Source organism: Amorphotheca resinae (assembly GCF_003019875.1).
Source record: "Amorphotheca resinae ATCC 22711 unplaced genomic scaffold M430scaffold_5, whole genome shotgun sequence".
NCBI lineage: Eukaryota > Fungi > Ascomycota > Leotiomycetes > Helotiales > Amorphothecaceae > Amorphotheca > Amorphotheca resinae.
The window spans coordinates 1,158,527-1,176,766 of NW_020194475.1; the positions used below are offsets into that span (position 1 = coordinate 1,158,527).

General features: G+C 50.0%; 7 protein-coding genes across 7 annotated transcripts; 4 read left to right on the forward strand and 3 right to left on the reverse strand.

Moving 5' to 3' along the window:
- Positions 1–80: 80 nt before the first annotated feature.
- Positions 81–3,802, reverse strand: M430DRAFT_99919 (hypothetical protein; the record flags this gene model as incomplete). The annotated part of the gene is made up of 4 exons (XM_024870232.1): positions 81–348; positions 400–1,359; positions 1,651–2,176; positions 2,230–3,802. 4 exons carry the CDS (start codon positions 3,800–3,802, stop codon positions 81–83), a joined length of 3,327 nt encoding a protein of 1,108 aa, XP_024721646.1.
- Positions 3,803–6,677: 2,875 nt separating this feature from the next.
- M430DRAFT_50042 (hypothetical protein) lies at positions 6,678–8,408 on the forward strand (the record flags this gene model as incomplete). The annotated part of the gene is made up of 1 exon (XM_024868111.1): positions 6,678–8,408. The coding sequence occupies one exon, from the start codon at positions 6,678–6,680 to the stop codon at positions 8,406–8,408; it is 1,731 nt and encodes a 576-aa protein (XP_024721647.1).
- A 69-nt stretch (positions 8,409–8,477) lies between these two features.
- M430DRAFT_100192 (hypothetical protein) lies at positions 8,478–9,629 on the reverse strand (the record flags this gene model as incomplete). Its single annotated transcript, XM_024860614.1, has 2 exons — positions 8,478–9,103; positions 9,161–9,629. 2 exons carry the CDS (start codon positions 9,627–9,629, stop codon positions 8,478–8,480), a joined length of 1,095 nt encoding a protein of 364 aa, XP_024721648.1.
- A 578-nt stretch (positions 9,630–10,207) lies between these two features.
- Positions 10,208–13,537, forward strand: M430DRAFT_120065 (hypothetical protein). Its single transcript, XM_024861768.1, has 3 exons — positions 10,208–10,459; positions 10,619–12,476; positions 12,526–13,537. The coding sequence occupies exons 1-3, from the start codon at positions 10,264–10,266 to the stop codon at positions 13,370–13,372; spliced, it is 2,901 nt and encodes a 966-aa protein (XP_024721649.1). The 5' UTR covers positions 10,208–10,263; the 3' UTR covers positions 13,373–13,537.
- A 443-nt stretch (positions 13,538–13,980) lies between these two features.
- M430DRAFT_275286 (hypothetical protein) lies at positions 13,981–15,866 on the forward strand (the record flags this gene model as incomplete). The annotated part of the gene is made up of 6 exons (XM_024865642.1): positions 13,981–14,443; positions 14,507–14,521; positions 14,587–14,701; positions 14,763–14,898; positions 14,956–15,593; positions 15,646–15,866. The coding sequence occupies exons 1-6, from the start codon at positions 14,423–14,425 to the stop codon at positions 15,864–15,866; spliced, it is 1,146 nt and encodes a 381-aa protein (XP_024721650.1). The 5' UTR covers positions 13,981–14,422.
- Positions 15,867–16,136: 270 nt separating this feature from the next.
- M430DRAFT_138801 (hypothetical protein) lies at positions 16,137–17,129 on the reverse strand. The gene is made up of 3 exons (XM_024862577.1): positions 16,781–17,129; positions 16,380–16,717; positions 16,137–16,289 (listed from the first exon to the last, which is right to left on the reverse strand). Exons 1-3 carry the CDS (start codon positions 16,872–16,874, stop codon positions 16,215–16,217), a joined length of 507 nt encoding a protein of 168 aa, XP_024721651.1. The 5' UTR covers positions 16,875–17,129; the 3' UTR covers positions 16,137–16,214.
- A 520-nt stretch (positions 17,130–17,649) lies between these two features.
- M430DRAFT_233150 (hypothetical protein) lies at positions 17,650–18,205 on the forward strand. Its single transcript, XM_024864879.1, has one exon. It carries the CDS (start codon positions 17,816–17,818, stop codon positions 18,164–18,166), a length of 351 nt encoding a protein of 116 aa, XP_024721652.1. The 5' UTR covers positions 17,650–17,815; the 3' UTR covers positions 18,167–18,205.
- The last annotated feature ends 35 nt before the right edge of the window (positions 18,206–18,240 follow it).

Genomic DNA, 18,240 nt, shown 5'->3' on the forward strand with positions numbered 1-18,240 from the left:
TTTGAGTGCCGGACGTCGAATGGGTTTGCTAAAATACCGAGATCAGTGCCTGAGTTCAAAATGTATTTTGAGAAACTGTCTCACCTTAAGAACATGTTCATTCCGCTATCGTAGCATTCCTTCACGTTACTTTCTTCAGAGAAGGCAGTCAAGGCTACAATTGGGGCGGAGTATCCCATTTGGCGTATCAACCGCGTGCTCTCTATACCTGAGAGGTTGGGCATTTGGACATCCATGAAGATGAGACTGAAATGCTGGCCAGTAGCCATGCTCTCCTTTACCATCTCATATGCTTCTTGGCCATCTTTCGCGACGACTACATCATAAATGTCCTCAAGTTTCAACATCCTTCGCCGGTGTCAGTCATCTGTAAGCTCGATTGCAAAGAAAACCACTCACCGAAGTACAACCTCTTGATTTACAAGGTTGTCCTCTGCTACAAGAACCCGAAGTTTTGTGCCAGACTCTTTATGGACGCTATCGAGAGCGGCAAGTTGTCCACCTGAGTCTTTCATGGTTGTGGGAGTTGGGCTTCGGTTTGACGCAAAGAATGGCTGGCTGAGCCCAACCAACCGAGTCTGAGGACCATTCTCATATCCCTTATTACTATTGGCCGCAACTACACCTGCAGTAGGATTTCCATCCCCCGATGTTCTTCGTGGTTGTTCATCTTGAGGCGCAGTAGATGAAATGCTACCGCACCGCGAGCCGACATAAATGTCAGAGCTGCTTGTGCTTGGGGGGCGTGATCGCACATGCTTTAAAGGGATGCGCATCGTGAATGTACTTCCAACGCCCTCAGTACTCGCAAGGCTTATATCACCACCCATAAGACTAGCGAGTTGAGAACATATAGACAGGCCTAGTCCGGTACCACCATATTTTTTCGAGAGACCAAGATCCCCCTGAACAAAAGGTTCGAAGACCTGTTCTTGCAAATGAGCGGGGATGCCAGGACCAGTATCTGAAACTTCGAATTGGAACATCAATGTCCTTGCGTTGGGCGGAGGTGGGGTAGGGGACCGTTCGCGGAACTGAACTCTAGGAGTTGCGCTTGGATCCATTGGGTTTATAGTAAGAGCTGTACCTTTTGAATTCTTGGGACCGGAGCCCGAGATAGAGGCTTTTCTTGAGACCTGAGGAGTATTCGATCCTGAGCCTTCGTGAAGTTGATATCTCGACGTACGCTGCGAGCTTCGCTTAGATGCCATGGAATTTCGGGCCCCTTCCGGTGGAACTTCAGCATCACCCAAACAGCTTATTTTTACCGAGACTGTTCCGCCTTCTGGTGTAAACTTCAACGAATTGCTGACGAGGTTGATGATTACTTGGATGATCCTATGTTGGTCCCCCCAGAGACTGTTAAAGTGGGTTAGCTATTGCTACAAGGAAATTGAGTATATAGCAGATGACCTGAGAAGGAGAGGTGAATGGAGCATTTGTGGCTAGAGATTCTGCTGTCACTACCTGAATCAATCACTAGATTTAATCCAATGGTTTGAGGGTGAGGGGTTTTGAGTTATGGTATGATCCTGCGAGGAAGACTGTAATGATCTCAGTGACTCTCAGGGTCAACTTCCAACCCACGATTCCAAGGGGGGCCGCTATGCCATGAACAACGCTGGTGATGAGACCAAGAAAACAACGAACCTCAAGTCCTTGAGTCTTCCAATTCCATTTGGACCAAGAGCAGGTAAAGGTTTCTCAGTTGTGGCCTCAGAAGTAGGGTCCGCATCTGTGCCAACGAACTTAACCTCAAAATTGATGCGCCCTTCTTGTACCTGCTTGGTGAATATTGTGAGGATCTGTGTCTTGATGTCGATTAATCGAAACTCCTTTTCCTCTAAGCTCAGCTGCTGCCCAATCTGGTTTTTGCTGAAAGTTAGAAGATCATTGAGAAGATGCAATAGCAAATCTCCGGATTTGTAGACGACCTGTAATGAACGTTTTATCTTAGGAAGGTCATCCTCGCCCATGCAAACTGCACACATGCCCAAAATACCATTTAGAGGTGTCTTCAGCTCATGAGAAATGTTTGCAATGAACAGAGTTTTGCTCTCGTTTGCTGCTTCGGCGGCCTTCTTGCTGATTTCAAGCTCTCGAGTTCGTTCAGCGACTTTGGATTCGAGACTCGTGTATTGGAGAAGCAGCTCATCGGCCATTTCATTGAAGGTGGCTGGCCCAATTAGCAACATGCAGCATCGAACAGATGTATAAATAAATACGTACCTGTCAAATCACTAAGCTCATCTTTGATCAAGTGTCTATGATCCTGTACCTTGCCAGGAATTCTAAATCCTTTCCTACGGCGTTCTTCGTCCCTTTCCATCTTCGACTTTCGTCTATTACCAGATGTCAGGTTTTTTAGTCGAACGAAAATGCCCTTATTTTGGCTTGCAGCAAGAGCATTTTCCAAATCAGGGGCCTCATCCCCGGAAGCATCAGGTGGATCATCCATTCGATACGAGCGGATGCTCCCATTAGGAGTGTATCCAGGGGGAGAAATGGATTTCTTGGTTGCCTCACGCAATCTGCGTATTGGCCGGACACTGTAATGGACCATCGGTACAATGAAGATGAGTACCAACCCGATTGCGCCAAAAACGCAAGCAAGAACGATCTTCCGTAGTTGGTTCATAGGAGCCCACGCTTCGGAGTGGCCTTGCTCGACGATGAGAAGCCAGTCAACCAAAGCACTTCGAGGTCTTGCGTAGCCAACAGCAACGCTAGCATTATTCTCGTTGTGGGTTTCTAACATACTGCTGGCGTTATTACCGTGTTTAATCTGGCGACGGAATCCAGCCACTACAGCGGGATATTCAGCCTCTGTAAAAGCCGAGCTGTTGTATTTCGTTAAATTGGCGTTGTAGGCGGAATGCCTGTCTGCCTGCCCTGGACGAGGGACGGGGGGGAAGACAAATCTAACAGATGCTGAGTCTAAATCACTAGGAGGTAGGTAATTCGCAGTCGCAGGTCTATCCGTGTAGTCGAAATGATTTTGGGGTCGATTCGGTCCAACGACTAGAACGATTCCAGTCTTGGCCAGCCCTTCTCGAGACGTGACTACGTCCATCAAAGATGATGCGGCTGCAACTACCGTCATAAAACCCAACACGATGCTGGAATTCAAGTTGTCGATTATGGGCAATGTTAGGGAAATGAGTGCATATGTGTCGTTAATTTGCAATGGGCCCAATAAGAGCGGCGATGAACCGTTGAGAGGGGTATCGTTAAAAGCGTATGCACGAGTTGCGTTGATTGATGGGTCTGCCGGATCTGGAGTTGAGGTGGTGTTATATGTGATATTGGGGTAAAGAGCAGGTGGGTAGCCCAGGCCATCCTCTCCAAGCATAACCTGGGATCCATTGGGATTCGTGTAGGGAAGCGGGATCCCAGTGGTGTTTGCGGTTGCGTTCAATAACCCATATACATTCCCAGTATCATTTCGCGGGAAGACAATCACTTGTAAGAGGGTGGACAGTCCCTCACTTGCCATCGCGCCGGAAACGTCGCTGTGAGCCTCGGTCCAGTTTTCCGCCGTGCTGTTCCCTTTGTAAAAAGATTTGATGGCATCCTGCAAGAGAATCCGGGTCACGATGGTGGCACATGTTGACTGAATCAAAAGGAGATCTGAGGCAATCTGGGCGGCCTTCAAGCTGGCGATGAGCGCGAGCGAATTGGATGTGATGTTGGTGACAAAGTCTCGATTGTTCACCCAGGTAGCAATGGCCAGAACGGCTAAAGGCACAAGGGCGGTTATTAGCACGACTGCTGCCAGTTGTTCTCGAATACCGATTCGCATGGCGACCTCCTCCTAGAAGACTGAATCCCACAGCCTTGCATATGGTATCCTGCGGCCCCAAACCCTCCTCCCTTGTCCTTCAGAGCTTCAGATGTAACGAACGATCTCTAGCTGCCTCCAACCACCGGCAATTGCCCTCGATGAGTTGAGAATAATCGAGTCAAAGGAGTCGGCGCATGTTATGGACGTTGCCCAGCATCTGGAGGGGCGTAATGGCGCGGTCGAGAGAGGGAGGGATCGAGGGCCGATCAATATTGATCAGGGACGCTCGTGGTTTTGATGTCGGAGCTCGGAAAGCACAAACTCCGCAATCATTCAGAAGCACAGGAAACGCACAAAAGCTATGATACAAAGTGCCTGGGAGCTGGGGCGTAATGTGAGGCAGTCTGGCTTCAAGACTCTGTGGGGAAGCAGAAGGGAAAGAAGGGAATGCAGCACGCGGACGTTGCGGAGGGCAGATCTGGCAGAGGCCTGGCTGTAGCCTGTACTCCCTTGCCTTACAGTACCTTACTACGCCGTACATAGATAGACAGGTTTGCCACCGCCTACAGGAACCCCTGCAAGTTGCAACGGCAGAAATACGGCAGAATCGTATTAAAGCGTTCGGGTGGCTTTTGGGGCTTGCCCATCAGCCACAACCGCTTCTCTTCGTGCGAGTATACGGGGTGCTTTCATCATCAGTCATTATAATTTCTTCTCAGAACAACACAAGCATTGCAAGTTACCTCTTGCTTTCAAGCCTTCTACTCCATCCATCTTGTTACTGTCCTGGACGCCTTATCGGGCCCTGTCGTTGGAACGGAGCAGTCTCCGTAGACTCGCGCTCAATAAGAGTCTCAGTGTACTTCCAGAATCCACACGGCCTCAATTGAGTTAAGGTTGACGTAACAAAAAGACGCTTTTCAACTTCCAGGTCCTCTAGAGTAAGGCTATTTGATAATAGCCGCTGTGTCTCTTTAGCAGCGTGCCCTAGAGCTCTGCTGTGCTGTATAAGGTACGTCCGTATGAGGCTCTCTGCTGAATAAGGTGGACGGAATCAATAGAGCTAAGATCTGACCAATGAAATCCATTCCATGGGCAAAGGCGGTGACCAAACCCGTGGGTGGCAGTCCCACTACTCCGTATCCGCTTATATCGTCCAGAGTACTGCGGAGCACACAGGTATAGTAGAGATCTGGGGCGAACAGTAGAGCCTGGACCACCTGTCAACTTATTGACAAGCTCTTCTAGAATAAGGCCATAATTTCAGAAAGTCGGCGGTACAGAATTGGTCGTTTGGCCACGGGCCCAAAGGAAATAGAGATGTCTCCAACGTCTTGGCCTTTTATTCACATGAACGCGTGCCGAGTAGGAGGAAACGCTATGCATATTCTCGGTCGACGTGAGCTTTCCCCAAAAGTCTTGCCATCGCACAAGAACTCGGGAGGAAGATAGTAATAGGGTTCTTCAAACGAAGCGAACCTTAGACCGTCCTACCTTTGATATTAGTGTTGAACATGATTGCAGTGTTTGTGCTTGTATCCTCGAATGCCAGGGTTATTAAATACCCCGAAATGTTCGAGAACTCGCAGTCTGGAGTCTGGACCCTGGAGGACTACATGTGATCACCATACTGCAACTTACGTCGTATCTCATAGTTCAACATCTTGCCTCCATAGATCCTTGCCTTGATGTCATCTCTCTGGAGAAGCATCGAAGAGCAAGGACCTTGGCTGAAGTAAACATCTCCCAGAAACGTAAACAACGGGGGAACTTGCTAATAAGCTACCACCGCCTTTCCGTGATATCAGGTTGATCGAAATACCAATGTCTCCAACAAAGGCATCGAGGTTCTTGTAAATTACGAGACACAGAACATACTTTACTTCTGAAACGCGACATTAAAACCACTTGTTTTTGGCCAATGGACCCATAATCTGGGAGCCGGAACTCTATCTGGGAACCTTTCTACGAGTATCTGGGTCAGCCTCAAGATACCCTGAAACAAAACAAAAGGCAAAAGGATATCACTTCCCTGCCTCCCTCCTCTTCCCAAGAAGCCAAGAATCCAAGGAGCCAAGGAGCCAAGAAGCCAAGGAAAGGCGAAAAGGCGCGCCGGGCCACTCGGCAGGTTACCTATCGTTATCTACTGCACTCTGCACCAGTGTATACAGTACAGTATACATCATCACATCAGCCTTATCGCGAAACGACCAGCCGCGTCTGTGTCGCGTTTGTTCGCGATTCTGCGCGTAGGGATTCAGGGTATCTCCTAGCCACCATTTTCCATTGGCCGGCACTGCGCATTGCAGGCTGAACGTTTCAACTTCTCTCGTTGGCCAGCAGCAGATGATCGTTGAAACGATGCCCTCTAAGGCATGCAGGCCGCCTGCATCTGCAGAATTCCAGCATCTTGTCACCCGCATGCGTCCTTTTTGAATCCAGTAGACGCGGCTGCCACGCTGCCTGAGGGCTCTCGCGATCGTGACATTTTCGTGTTTATGGACGCTTGTATGCATTGCGCTGCATGTTCCTCTTCTCTCACAGCGGAAATGTGAGTCACAGTTCTCTTTACCAGAGATGGGCGCGGGGACTGAGCGATTTCTGGGGATGGGGCATCTCTGGCTATATCATGGCCGTTGGACGGGTCAGATCTTAGTCGTTTGTTTTATCATCGATCTTTCATTATTGGTGTGAGACAACCTCTTGCCCTTCTTGGAGTGTGGGGTATGAGAGTCTCAGGTCAATATCAACGACTCACATACTCAATCCAACAACTACCTTCTTCAACCGATAATTGATCATTTCACATACAAATCTTTCAGTAACTGATCCATTGCTTTGTGACTCTCGCCTCGAATACCCTCGTCTAGTTCCTAGACGACATGTGCAAGTTATGGCCACTGATAGCCCAAGTTTCCTCCGCCTCTGGCGGGACGAAGCGCTGCGCTCAAGTCTTCTCTCGTATATGGACACAGCCACTATATCTTCCCTGCGGCTCACGGCATCTGAATACTGTGAGCTCACGACTCCAGCTCTTTTCATCCGAACCCGCTTGACCTTCACTCCAAGTGCTCTCACTCGACATTCTCGCCTCGAGGCGTTGCGCCGAATAGGACATCACATCCAACACCTAACCTTCTCCATGCCACATACGGACGCAACCTTCCTTCCACCTCTCTTGAATCCAGTGACCGGACGAGAGATCACCTTCTTATATACGCCTCAAACCTCTGCGGCGTCAGTCATCCAGCGTCGGAAATACGGATCGCCAGAATTGGGTGAAATCTTGACCCAGCAGTACCCTCCCATCTTCCATGCCGCTACCAATGTGCCCGCGTTCATCAACGCAATGTCACATATGCCAAATCTTAGACATCTTACGATATCATGTCCTGATCAAGACCCAGCCCAAAGATATCGTCGAGATGCCGTCGACTATGCCCTCATAAGTCTGCGCATAGCGATTGAACGATCGCCTCTTCCTTGCCTCGAGAAACTCTCACTTAGCCACATCCATCCATCCGGGCTTCATTATCTGCGCTATAGGTCTGGCTTTGGTTGCACACCATCGGCAGGACGTCGGTGGAAACAGATTAAAAAGCTCAGCATAACAATGGACTCTTGGGATTTCCTTGGCGAAAGACCTGGACTCGACCACCTCAAGATTCTAGATGATTATATCCGATCTTTCTCACCCAACCTCGAGAAGGTCAGCTTTGGATGGAACGGAAGAAAAGGCCCTTGTCCATTCACGCTCTTCACAGACCCCCTGTTCGCGCCCCCGAAGACGACGGCAAAATTATTCGCTGAAGTGACGTCGCCAATGTCGCCGTTGCCCGCTGCACCTCCTCGTACAGCAATGAGTTTCCCAAAATTACGCTACATGCAAGTTCGCAATGCCACGATGGCAGCGGGACAGGTCGCTGATTTCATCCTTGAGCATCGCCATACAGTCCGCGAGTTTGACTTCGAGAACATCTTCTTGATTAAGGGCGGCACTTGGGAAGAGGCCTTGGCACCCCTATCGCAGATCAGTGGAAACGATGAGTGGCTATCACAGCAGAGCGGTTCCGATGCTGATAGCAGTTCAACCCTGGGAAGCTTGCATAGCCAGGAGAATTCTGATCAATCGAATAATCTAGAAGAGGTTATTGATACCACTGCTGGTGTACGTCTTGATGTACCCGCTGAACTGGCGAGAACATCGGTTCATATGACCAAGCTCAAGAAAGAGAGGGTGCATCGCCGCCGGCGTAGGCGTAAGCATAAAGAAAAAGCTGTGAAACTAGAGATATCCAGTCCAATACTTAGACCTGATCCGGCGGTAGACTACTTGCAGCCTACAATCTTCCATTCGAATGTGCAAGGCGTTCAACGCAATGCAGAACAGGAAGCAGCTCAACAGGAGCTCGCTGATGACCCTGATAAGCGGGTATCGGCATTGAAGAAAGCAAGGGAGGCTGTCTTAAAGCAACTGGGGAAGGAATTTTCTAAGAACAATGAGAGGAAAGCTTATGCAACGGACTTCATCAAGAACACCTGTTCAGGGAGATGGAAATCCAAGGGGTTCATCGGACACGAAAGTAATACAGCCTTGGTGCCGTTGATGTTTAGTCGGTATTAGTTATGAGTAATGAATTATGATATCTCATATCGTGAGTTGCTGGAGGTTCATGATTTCGCCTCTCGATGACTACAGTCGCCGGTAGAGCGAGATTTGATATCGCATATTCTCCAAAGGTATCGGGTACCGCAAACCATCAGGCAATCTGAACCAACGCGAGTCATCAGAAAAGACTTTCAACCAATTGGCTGCGCTCTCTTCGCCTCTGGTCTTCTCAGTCCCAAGAAGTATGTGATCCAGTAGCCACTGCATAGGGTATCTTTTTGCCTCTGTGCCAACTACCGTTTCCGAATAGCTTCCAGGGCTATCAACAACCAGCAGTAGGGTACCGGGCTTGGTAGATGAGGTCAGATTTAAGATGAAGGCGGTTGTTTTTCCGATGGAGGTCGTGTAAAGCTCATTGAGTGTAAATAGAAGTGTAAGGAGCATTGGTCCTTTCCCCACAATATCGTCAAGTTGACTTTGGCTCAGTCCGAGAACATCATCGGGGCGGAAAGTTGTGACGATACTTCCAGGAGCAATAAGGGAGGAATTCGCTTCCCTGGCCGAGGAGCTTGCATATTTTGATAGTGGTGGCGGTGTAGCAAGGGCTTGATCGAGCATCTGGACAACACCACCCCATTGAGCCGTGTCTACAAGTAGTAGATCAATCTCTGGCCCTTTGTCGTCCATGGACAAATTGGCCATTGCTTCTGCTGCTGTTTCCTCCGGGGCGGGAGCTGAAGTATCATGCGAGAACCTGAGAAATCCACCGAAAGCAACTACTTCGGCTGCACCTCCTCCAAAACAGACCACCTTCAGAGTGGACTTGTTTAATTCCGTCATGTGCTTTTGGAGATCTACCAAAATTGAAGAATAACAGAGGGCTCGGCTTGGACTCCATCTGACTGAGTAGGCTTCGAGATACTCCTGCTTTCCAAATGCTCTGCTAAAGTCCCTTTCATAGAGCGCTGCCTTCACATCTTGTAAAAGAGGTTGGAGCGTGCCTGATGTCAGAACCCCAGGGAATGTATTCCGGAAAATATTGAGAAGAAGTTGCTGTAGCTCGATTGGTATCATTGATTCCGAGGCGGCCTTGGTGCTCTCTGCTACCGGTGCCTTCGCCTTTGCTGGAGGTTCAGCCTTCTTGACGTATCCAGGACCTTTCCAGCCGGGTCGTGATGGTGAGTCCTTCCCGACGACCTTTCCGTAGTCTTTGCCAAACCTGCCATTTTTGCCCATGGTGAAAGATGACTTCTAGAATCTCAATATGGTGGTTTCGGATCTGTGCGTATATCAAAGAGGGAAAGCAAAAAGAAGAGAAAACAACCTACACTAGAGTAACGTTCTTTATCTGAATATTTATTTTCTTTTCGCTACGGTTGACTTTTGCCGAGCCCAACGCGCGCCGATTCTCTTGATAGAGTACCACCTTATCTGGCAGAATTGATCTGCTCGACGACATGTAATGGAGGAATAAAGGTCTTTTCTACCTGCGAAGGTAAGTCTTGAGGGCCAATGGCCTCGCGATACCTATTTCGGGAGCACAGTCGGGTCCCCTTTGCGTTGATGCAGTATTTCAATTTCTTGGAGGCAATCTGAGCGCAGAGTAACTGTAGAATATTAATCTACAGTACTCAAGCATTGTGAATTATCTAACTATACAGTTCTGTTATCGTAAATGAAGAAATTCAGTGGTTGGTGAGGGTAATTGGAGCTCTCACGCAGACGCAATGCTCATTGCTCAATTCTCGGAGATATTAGATCGTCTGAAACGGATATCGCACCAACTCGTGGACTCCGACACTACTAACGACTGTATGGGTTTCAACACCCCTCTTACTTCCTCGATGTATTCGGGATAGGAATCGCCGGTATGCCTGGCCTTGTGCGAAAGCTCCTTATCTTCGCGGCCGTGGACGGGCTCGTGCTGCAACCTTTGGCGCAAAGAGGCCAACGCCCCGCGCCCGCTACGAAGATCGCGTACGAAGACAACAATATCGAGTACGTATGGAAAGATGGAGGTGAAGGTTACAAGGCTGGGAAGAGTTTCGAAGCATTTGGGATTGTTGGTACGTGCCCGCAATTCGGGGCCTTGATCCAACCGATAAAGACCCCCCAGCACACAAAGCAATACCAGGTCTTTACTTGATCTGGGGTCCCTTTATTCTGCTCTTCTTGTTTAAGAGATGGGTCGCACAAGAGCGCCGTGCTGATATGAGTGAGTGTAGGTCTCTTGACGGTTTCGAAATACTCCTTCTTGATCTCCATTACACGGCGAGAGCAGGTCGCGCAGATACAAGGGAAACCAATATATGTGGTCACGGAAGTCGCATTGACACCTCTGAGTTCAAGGAATGCAGCTGAATCGTCGATTCTGCAGACACAGGCAGGATTACAGAAGGCAGGTGCTGGCGGAGATGCCACGGACGATAGTGATACGGACGGTGACGAGGCGGATAATTCGGCAGCATTGAGTGATGATATAGATGACGAGGATATACACCCAGCAACGTCAACTTCAGGGTCAATATCCGGCGAGGGCCTCAGAGAGCACAGGAGGACAAGTAGTGTTGCTGAAGATGTCATTTCAAGAAAAGGTGGCTATGGACCATTTGCCCAAAAATGGTTCTCGAAGAAAGGTTGGACAGTTGGCCAAAGACGGAACTTGGGAATGTCTTTGACTGAGCCAGATAACACCACCAGCAGATCTGATCAGACAGGGGAATCAAGAAGACAGCCTTCCCCAATTATTAAACCTCTTGAGAAGGACGATGAAGAACAGAAGAACATTAATGATGTGGCAGAACGTCTTCTGCCAAAATTACTACGGACAACACAGATTCTTTTCGGGACATCCCAAAGCTTTTTCTTCTCCTACGATTATGATATCACCAGGAGCATTGCAACTCGAAGGACAACAAACTCTGAACTGCCGTTGTACACGGAAGTTGATCCCCTGTTCTTCTGGAATCGTCATCTCATACAGCCTTTCATAGATGCTGGGCAGACATCTCTAGTCTTGCCACTTATGCAAGGATTTGTTGGTCAGCGATGGTTTGAAATGGACACGAATCCTCCCAAACCTGCCATAGGCTTAACTGGGGACGAGAATACAGCAATGGAAATGACGGATTTATCAGTAGGAGACAAAGATCAAGATCACGCAGATGCTGGCGAGTCAGACTCGCCGAATGGGCAGAAATCCGGGGATGGGCGCAGTACCAAACGGCCGTTTCTATTGACTCTAATATCCCGGAGGTCAATCAAACGTGCTGGTTTAAGATATCTCCGTCGAGGTGTAGACGAGGAGGGCCACACGGCCAACGGAGTCGAAACGGAACAGATTCTGTCAGAACCTTCATGGGCTCCCTCAAGCAAGATACACTCTTTCGTTCAGCTACGGGGCAGTGTCCCAATTTTCTTCTCTCAATCGCCATATTCATTTAAGCCAGTGCCTCAGATACAGCATTCAGCAGAAACCAATTTCCGAGCCTTCAAGAAGCACTTTGATAACATATCAGATCGATATGGATCCGTACAGGTTGTCTCGCTGGTTGAAAAACATGGACCAGAGTCGATAGTCGGCGATGCGTACGAGAAAAATATGGATCGTTTGAATCTCGAAAGAGCTTCTAGTGGAGATTCGATTGGGTTCGAATGGTTTGACTTTCATTCGATCTGTCGGGGCATGAAGTTCGAGAACGTCAGCCTGCTTATGGATGCCATAGGAAGCAAGCTTGATAAGTTCGGTGACACGGTCGAGCTTGAGGGCCAGCAGCTCTCAAGGCAAAGCGGAGTCCTGAGAACCAACTGCATGGATTGTTTGGACCGCACAAATGTGGTGCAAAGTGCGTGCGCAAGACGAGCATTGGAAATGCAGTTAAAGGCCGAAGGCATAGATTTCTGCCTGCAAGCAGATCAAAGTACACAGTGGTTCAATACGCTATGGGCAGATAATGGTGATGCTATATCGAAGCAATATGCTTCGACTGCAGCACTGAAAGGCGACTTCACTCGGACCAGAAAACGGGATTATAAAGGAGCCTTGACAGATATGGGACTCTCTATTTCAAGGTTCTATAGCGGGTGAGTATTATAGTACGCCATCATTTTCCAATGCTGACCCTCCTTGAAGTATTGTGAACGACTACTTCAGTCAAGCCGCAATCGACTTCCTCCTTGGAAATGTCACTTCACTGGTCTGGGAAGATTTCGAAGCCAACCTGATGAGCGGTGATCCTGCTGTATCCATGCAGAAATTGCGGCAGCAAGCCATCGACGTAAGCCAGAAACTTGTGGTAGCTGACGAGCACGAAGAATTCATAGGTGGCTGGACTCTTCTTGCTCCGCATATCCCGAATACCATCAAGTCAACGCCATTTGAGGAGGCGGTATTATTATTGACCGACACCGCACTGTATGCAACGAGATTCGACTGGAATATGGAGAAAGTGATCTCCTTCGAGCGTGTAGATTTGGGTCATGTTGTCAGTCTCAAGTACGGGGCTTACATTACTTCCACGCTATCTGCCGCCCAGGCAGACGAAAAGAGGAATGTTGGATTTATAATAACCTACAAAGCCGGGACGGATGACGTTACTCGGGTTAACACACGATCCATGTCGACTGTTCCGTTTCCAGAGGAGGGGGGGCCACAGCGCGACGCGTCCGCTTCACCGCCCGCTAAGGGACTAGTCGGCCTGATAGGACGGCAGCAGTCCCCCCCTGCGGATCGGATATTGGCGTGGAAGGCGCTCCCTTCGAGATCTGCCGTGACCAACGGACAGGACGCGCCAAGTTTGAGCGAAATTGAGACGGTCAAGACGATCTGTTGCGAGATCGAGCGGGTGGTGCTCCTCGGGCGGAGCGAGAAGAAGAGCATTGTGGAAGCGGGCAGTATCATCAGCCAAGAAGAGGCACGGAAGAGCACGGGGCTCCTCGAGCACCTCGGGCACAGTCTGAAGAAGATGGTCTGGGCCTGAGCGTACAGAGGTAGGTCGGGAGGTTCAGGCAGGTAGTGAGACTTGAAGGGGCGCCGGCGGTGCAGGTTTGCTAGCAATAGTTATTTATTATTATTAGATGCATCAGTTCATATTGGGGTATTCTGGTTCTTCAAGCCATTATTACTTCATATAGTAGTACCATAGACGATGATATTAGATGATGGTATAGATTAGATTAGATGGTTTTATATTACTGTATACAGTATCCGGCGTCGGTAGATGGGCAAAAGCGCTCTGTTGACGTAAGGTACTATTTACTCAGTATAGGAAAGGGAGTCCGGTGATTGCCAATATTGCGGATGACAAGAATGCTGACTGTACGTTTATGTCTTACCTAACTATCTCAGCCCAGTAAAGCTGTTGACACCACGCTCGTCCAATGATTTCCGGTGTTTTCGCTTGGCCGCGGGGTTGATGGGGCACGTCTTCGGACTTAAGCTCGATGGCGTTACGTCGAAGCAGCTCTATCGCCAAAGATACCTAAAGATACCTAAAGATACCTAAAGATACACACCGAAGCATCCTCCCAGCATTGTTACCCCTCCAATCCTCCCATCCTCCATCATCAAAGCCCGCCGAGTCAAGAGCGTCCCCGAGTCTCTCTCTCCAATGACCAATCGAGAGACCATCCATCACATTCATTGTCCAAGCAAAGTCGTGAAGCCCTCGTCAATCCTTAATCCTGCGCTCCCCACAATAATGCGCTATCTGTAAGCTGTACGAGTGGCTGCCCGCCCTCAAGAATGCAGATTCCGGGCCTTGGTGCGCTTCCCGAAGCGTTGCGAGCAAACTCCGAGCGTAGAAAAGCTTAAAAGGAACCCCTCTTTTCAAATGACATGAGCTATTGAAAGACGCTTCCCCAAGCTCTCTAACCTCTCCCTTCCCCACTCTCCGTTCCATCCCATCTTTCTCCTTCTTACAACATCATCCAGAGCAAGAACTTGAAGTATATCTTCAAGTGGTTTGTTCATCACCCCTCCGAAGACATCCCCTCCAAATCCATCCCGAATCCATCAACCGTGCTCCGTCATGGCCTCTACCGTCGGCAAGGTAAGTCGAGTTTACCCCTCTCGAGATGGCTACGTCATATACTGATATGGGGATTCCCAAAAGACCATTACCTGCAAGGTTAGTAATTCCACCGCCACGGTCCGCATCTGCCATTCGAATATTCACATTGACACTTTGCGAAGGCTGCAGTTGCATGGGAGGCAGGCAAGCCCCTCAGCTACGAAGACATTGAGGTTGCCCCGCCCAAGGCCCACGAGGTCCGAATTGAGATCTTCTACACGGGTGTTTGCCACACTGGTAAGGCCTCGGGTTCCGGGAGGTTGTGATCGAATGCATTGCTGATTGACTGCTTCTGCAGATGCCTACACACTCTCCGGAAAGGACCCCGAGGGAGCTTTCCCCATTGTCCTCGGACACGAGGGTGCTGGTATCGTAGAGTCTGTTGGTGAGGGTGTCACATCTGTCAAGCCAGGAGACTACGTAGTTGCGCTCTAGTAAGAGCCCCCTCCGATGAGGTCCCCCCAGTGCCAAAACTAATCTCATCTCTACAGCACCCCTGAGTGCCGTGAATGCAAGTTCTGCAAGTCTGGCAAGACCAACCTTTGCGGCAAGATCAGAGCAACCCAAGGAAGGGGAGTCATGCCCGATGGAACCTCGCGGTTCAAGTGCAAGGGCAAGGACCTGCTGCACTTCATGGGAACTTCCACTTTCTCTCAATACACTGTTGTAGCTGATATCTCCGTCGTTGCTATCACCAAAGATGCCCCAATGGACCGAACATGTCTGCTGGGATGTGGTATTACCACTGGTTACGGTGCCGCCGTTGAGACCGCCAAGGTCGAGCCAGGCTCCACCGTCGCCGTCTTCGGTGCCGGCTGTGTCGGTCTGTCCGTCGTCCAGGGTGCCGTGCAGAGGAAGGCTGGCAAGATCATTGTTGTTGACCTGAACAACAACAAGAAGAGCTGGGCGGAGAAATTCGGTGCCACCGATTTCGTCAACCCATCCGAGCTCAAGAACCAGACCATCCAGGAGAAGCTGATCGAGATGACCGACGGAGGATGCGACTACACCTTTGACTGCACTGGTAACGTTGGTGTTATGCGCGCGGCTCTGGAGGCTTGCCACAAGGGTTGGGGCCAGAGCATCGTCATTGGTGTCGCAGCCGCCGGACAAGAGATCTCCACACGACGTAAGTCCGATCACGGCTAATTATAGTTCCAGGTGCTAACCCTCTCAACCAGCATTCCAACTCGTTACCGGTCGTGTGTGGAAGGGATGCGCTTTCGGTGGTATCAAGGGCCGCACCCAACTCCCTGACCTGGTCGACGACTACATGAAGGGTAAGCTCAAGGTTGATGAGTTCATCACCCACCGCAAGAAGCTCCCCGAGATCAACTCTGCCTTCGAGACCATGAAGCAGGGTGACTGCATCCGCTGCGTTGTGGACATGAGAAATCTATAAGTAGTATGAAAAAGCATCGGGGGTTCAGGAGAATGGGTTGCATCACGGACGGTGGGTGGTAGGCGTAGTATGTTAGTAGTAGTAAAAGTGAGCAATATGAAGATCAAATGAACTACCCGAAGTCAAGAGAAACGGATCAGAGGTGAAATTGAAATTGGATTCATAGATAAGTATCGTGAATATATCGTCATGCTAGGTATAATAACCTCGGGGAGCAGCTCATCCTACGCCCGCTAAACAAATAACCCAGAGGCCGGGGGAAACGTTGTAAATACATGATGATTTGATGCCCATCGAACAAACGCCCCAATGTCCCAGATCTACAAGAACGATGTGCGGGCCAACTAACTAGATGCCCTTGATAACCTGCGTGCGCTCGGCATTAAGTTGCGCGGCGTTCCGATCGTGCGACTCCTTCTTGCACTATTCGAGCATCATGTCAGTAAGAAAGTCCTGATCGAGGCCAACGAGCCACCATTGCGGCTCTCCTCCGCAGCAGGGTGAGTCACTTACGTCTTCCAAGCCGTCGCACTTGTGGTCCTCGAGCAACCGGTGCTTGCCACAGTAGTGGCCGTTGCAGAAGCCGCAGTCGCCGATAATCCTCTGGGCGCCTTCCCTACAGTCCTTGTACGTGCAGCGGATCTTCTTGGGAGGCATGCCGCCGCGGAGGGGGAAGGCGAGGTGGAGGGTGGATTCCCGCTGGATGTGGTGGTCGGAGAGGGTACTTGAGGGCGAGAGGTGCTTGCCTGCGTAGACGAGGCGGAGGTCTGTTTCGGGGCGCGAGGTTCGGACGGAGAGGAGGGTGGTGAGGTTTTGTATGGACAGGTCTTGCGGTACGGTCATGGGGATTGCTGGGCCGGCTGTTAGCAGAAGCTCCGACGGAGGAGGAGGAGGATGCGTGGCAGGAAGCTTACTGTCACCAGTCACATTCTTGACGAAGATCTGCATGGTGTCGGCGGATTCAGGCAGCTCTGGAGAGGCGGATCGGGACATTAATGTGGAAGGCATGTTGAATATGTGAGAGGTGAGAGGTGAGAGGAGTGCGCTGAGCGTGAGATGTGCGAGGAGGTTGGAGGAGTTGTTGGGGAGAAGGTAATGTCTTGTGACCGGGGAGATAAGGCGGAAGCCAAGCTATTTATCAAGGGGTCGCGGCGCTTGGAGATGACGAGGCTGCCGTAGACGGCGGTGTTTGAAGGTGACGAGAAAGGGACGGTTGTTTTGAGAGATGCGGCGTTGAAAAAAGGTGGATGTTGAGTGTTGAACGTTGGAAGTGAAAAAGTAGTAGAAGAAAAGAGTCAGAGGCTCGGGAGGTGGTTATATATATATGAATGAGAAGGGAGAGAGACAGAAGGGGTCGAACGTGGAGATGGAGGCGAAGACTCTCATCAGACCGGCAGACCAGACCGAAACCGCGCTTGGACGCTTATAGCCGCTGACTAAGCGCAGCCTGCGCCGAAGCGAAGAGAAGCGAGACTCTTTTACTACCGACACCTGATGTATTGATCGATAAGGCACCTTCCAGTTGGTTGTTTATTTGGGCAATCGAGGTATTCGTTCAACTTCTGTATGATTTATCTCCTCCTCCACTCCTTCGTATTCATCTCGTTCGAATCCTGATATCCCGCCATCTACCCGTCGATCTCTCCATCCGCCCATCCCACCTATCCATCCGCCTCCCGGGTCCTCTCGGCTTGAGCGACAACTACCCGACGGCTACTTTAGACGCCCAAAGTTCTCGCGTTCTCGATCTGAGACCGGCGAGGCCCTAGAAGGACAAAGAACACGCAGAGTTTCGGCCGAGGGCACCTTTAGATCTTAGCCCGCCCTTTTAGGTCCCCCAGATTACCTTAGCCTCGTCTACTCCGGGCCTATTAGCCGTCAATGAAGAATACTTGCCGGCGTTTAGTACTTCGGTTCGTCACTATTATTATCCCTCGATCACCTGAATCATGTGGCAATGTTCGTTTTGCCCACGGATGACTCGACAGACATCGAAACGTCCCGGGTCACGCATGCAGCCTTCCGCATGCGTCGTCCAACGTCCTCCCACATGTATGTGCTGTACAGGTCCCTCTTACAACGCTGCATTCAATTGGGCTGTTGATCTCGTGCACTGTGAACTGTCTGATCCCCTTGCTGTTGACGTGGTACTAATTGCCGTCGTTGTGGATGCTGTGGATGAATGCTATGGTGGATGCTATGGATGGATGCTATGGATGTTAAACGCAATCTTGCTGCTCTATTACATACGACAGTCTTGGAGACGCTTCCTCCCCCTAACCCCCAAACTCCTTGCGTGAGAACCAATGAATGAGAATACGTCAATGCTCGCCCCGATCTCGATGCAGAGATTAGATAGTCCTTCATATCATAA

What these genes read in the sequence shown, in the direction of transcription:
- M430DRAFT_138801 (XM_024862577.1), bottom strand. Translation starts at nt 16,874, where the DNA reads ATGCCTTCCACATTAATGTCCCGATCCGCCTCTCCAGAGCTGCCTGAA. An exon ending in CAAGAATGTGACTGGTGACA is followed by an intron (nt 16,718 to 16,780) that starts GTAAGCTTCCTG and finishes CAGCCGGCCCAG; the next exon opens with CAATCCCCATGACCGTACCG. An exon ending in AGTGCGACGGCTTGGAAGAC is followed by an intron (nt 16,290 to 16,379) that starts GTAAGTGACTCA and finishes ATGCTCGAATAG; the next exon opens with TGCAAGAAGGAGTCGCACGA.
- M430DRAFT_120065 (XM_024861768.1), top strand. Translation starts at nt 10,264, where the DNA reads ATGCCTGGCCTTGTGCGAAAGCTCCTTATCTTCGCGGCCGTGGACGGG. An exon ending in CGAAGCATTTGGGATTGTTG is followed by an intron (nt 10,460 to 10,618) that starts GTACGTGCCCGC and finishes GAGTGAGTGTAG; the next exon opens with GTCTCTTGACGGTTTCGAAA. An exon ending in ATTTCAAGGTTCTATAGCGG is followed by an intron (nt 12,477 to 12,525) that starts GTGAGTATTATA and finishes CCCTCCTTGAAG; the next exon opens with TATTGTGAACGACTACTTCA.
- M430DRAFT_233150 (XM_024864879.1), top strand. Translation starts at nt 17,816, where the DNA reads ATGTGGCAATGTTCGTTTTGCCCACGGATGACTCGACAGACATCGAAA.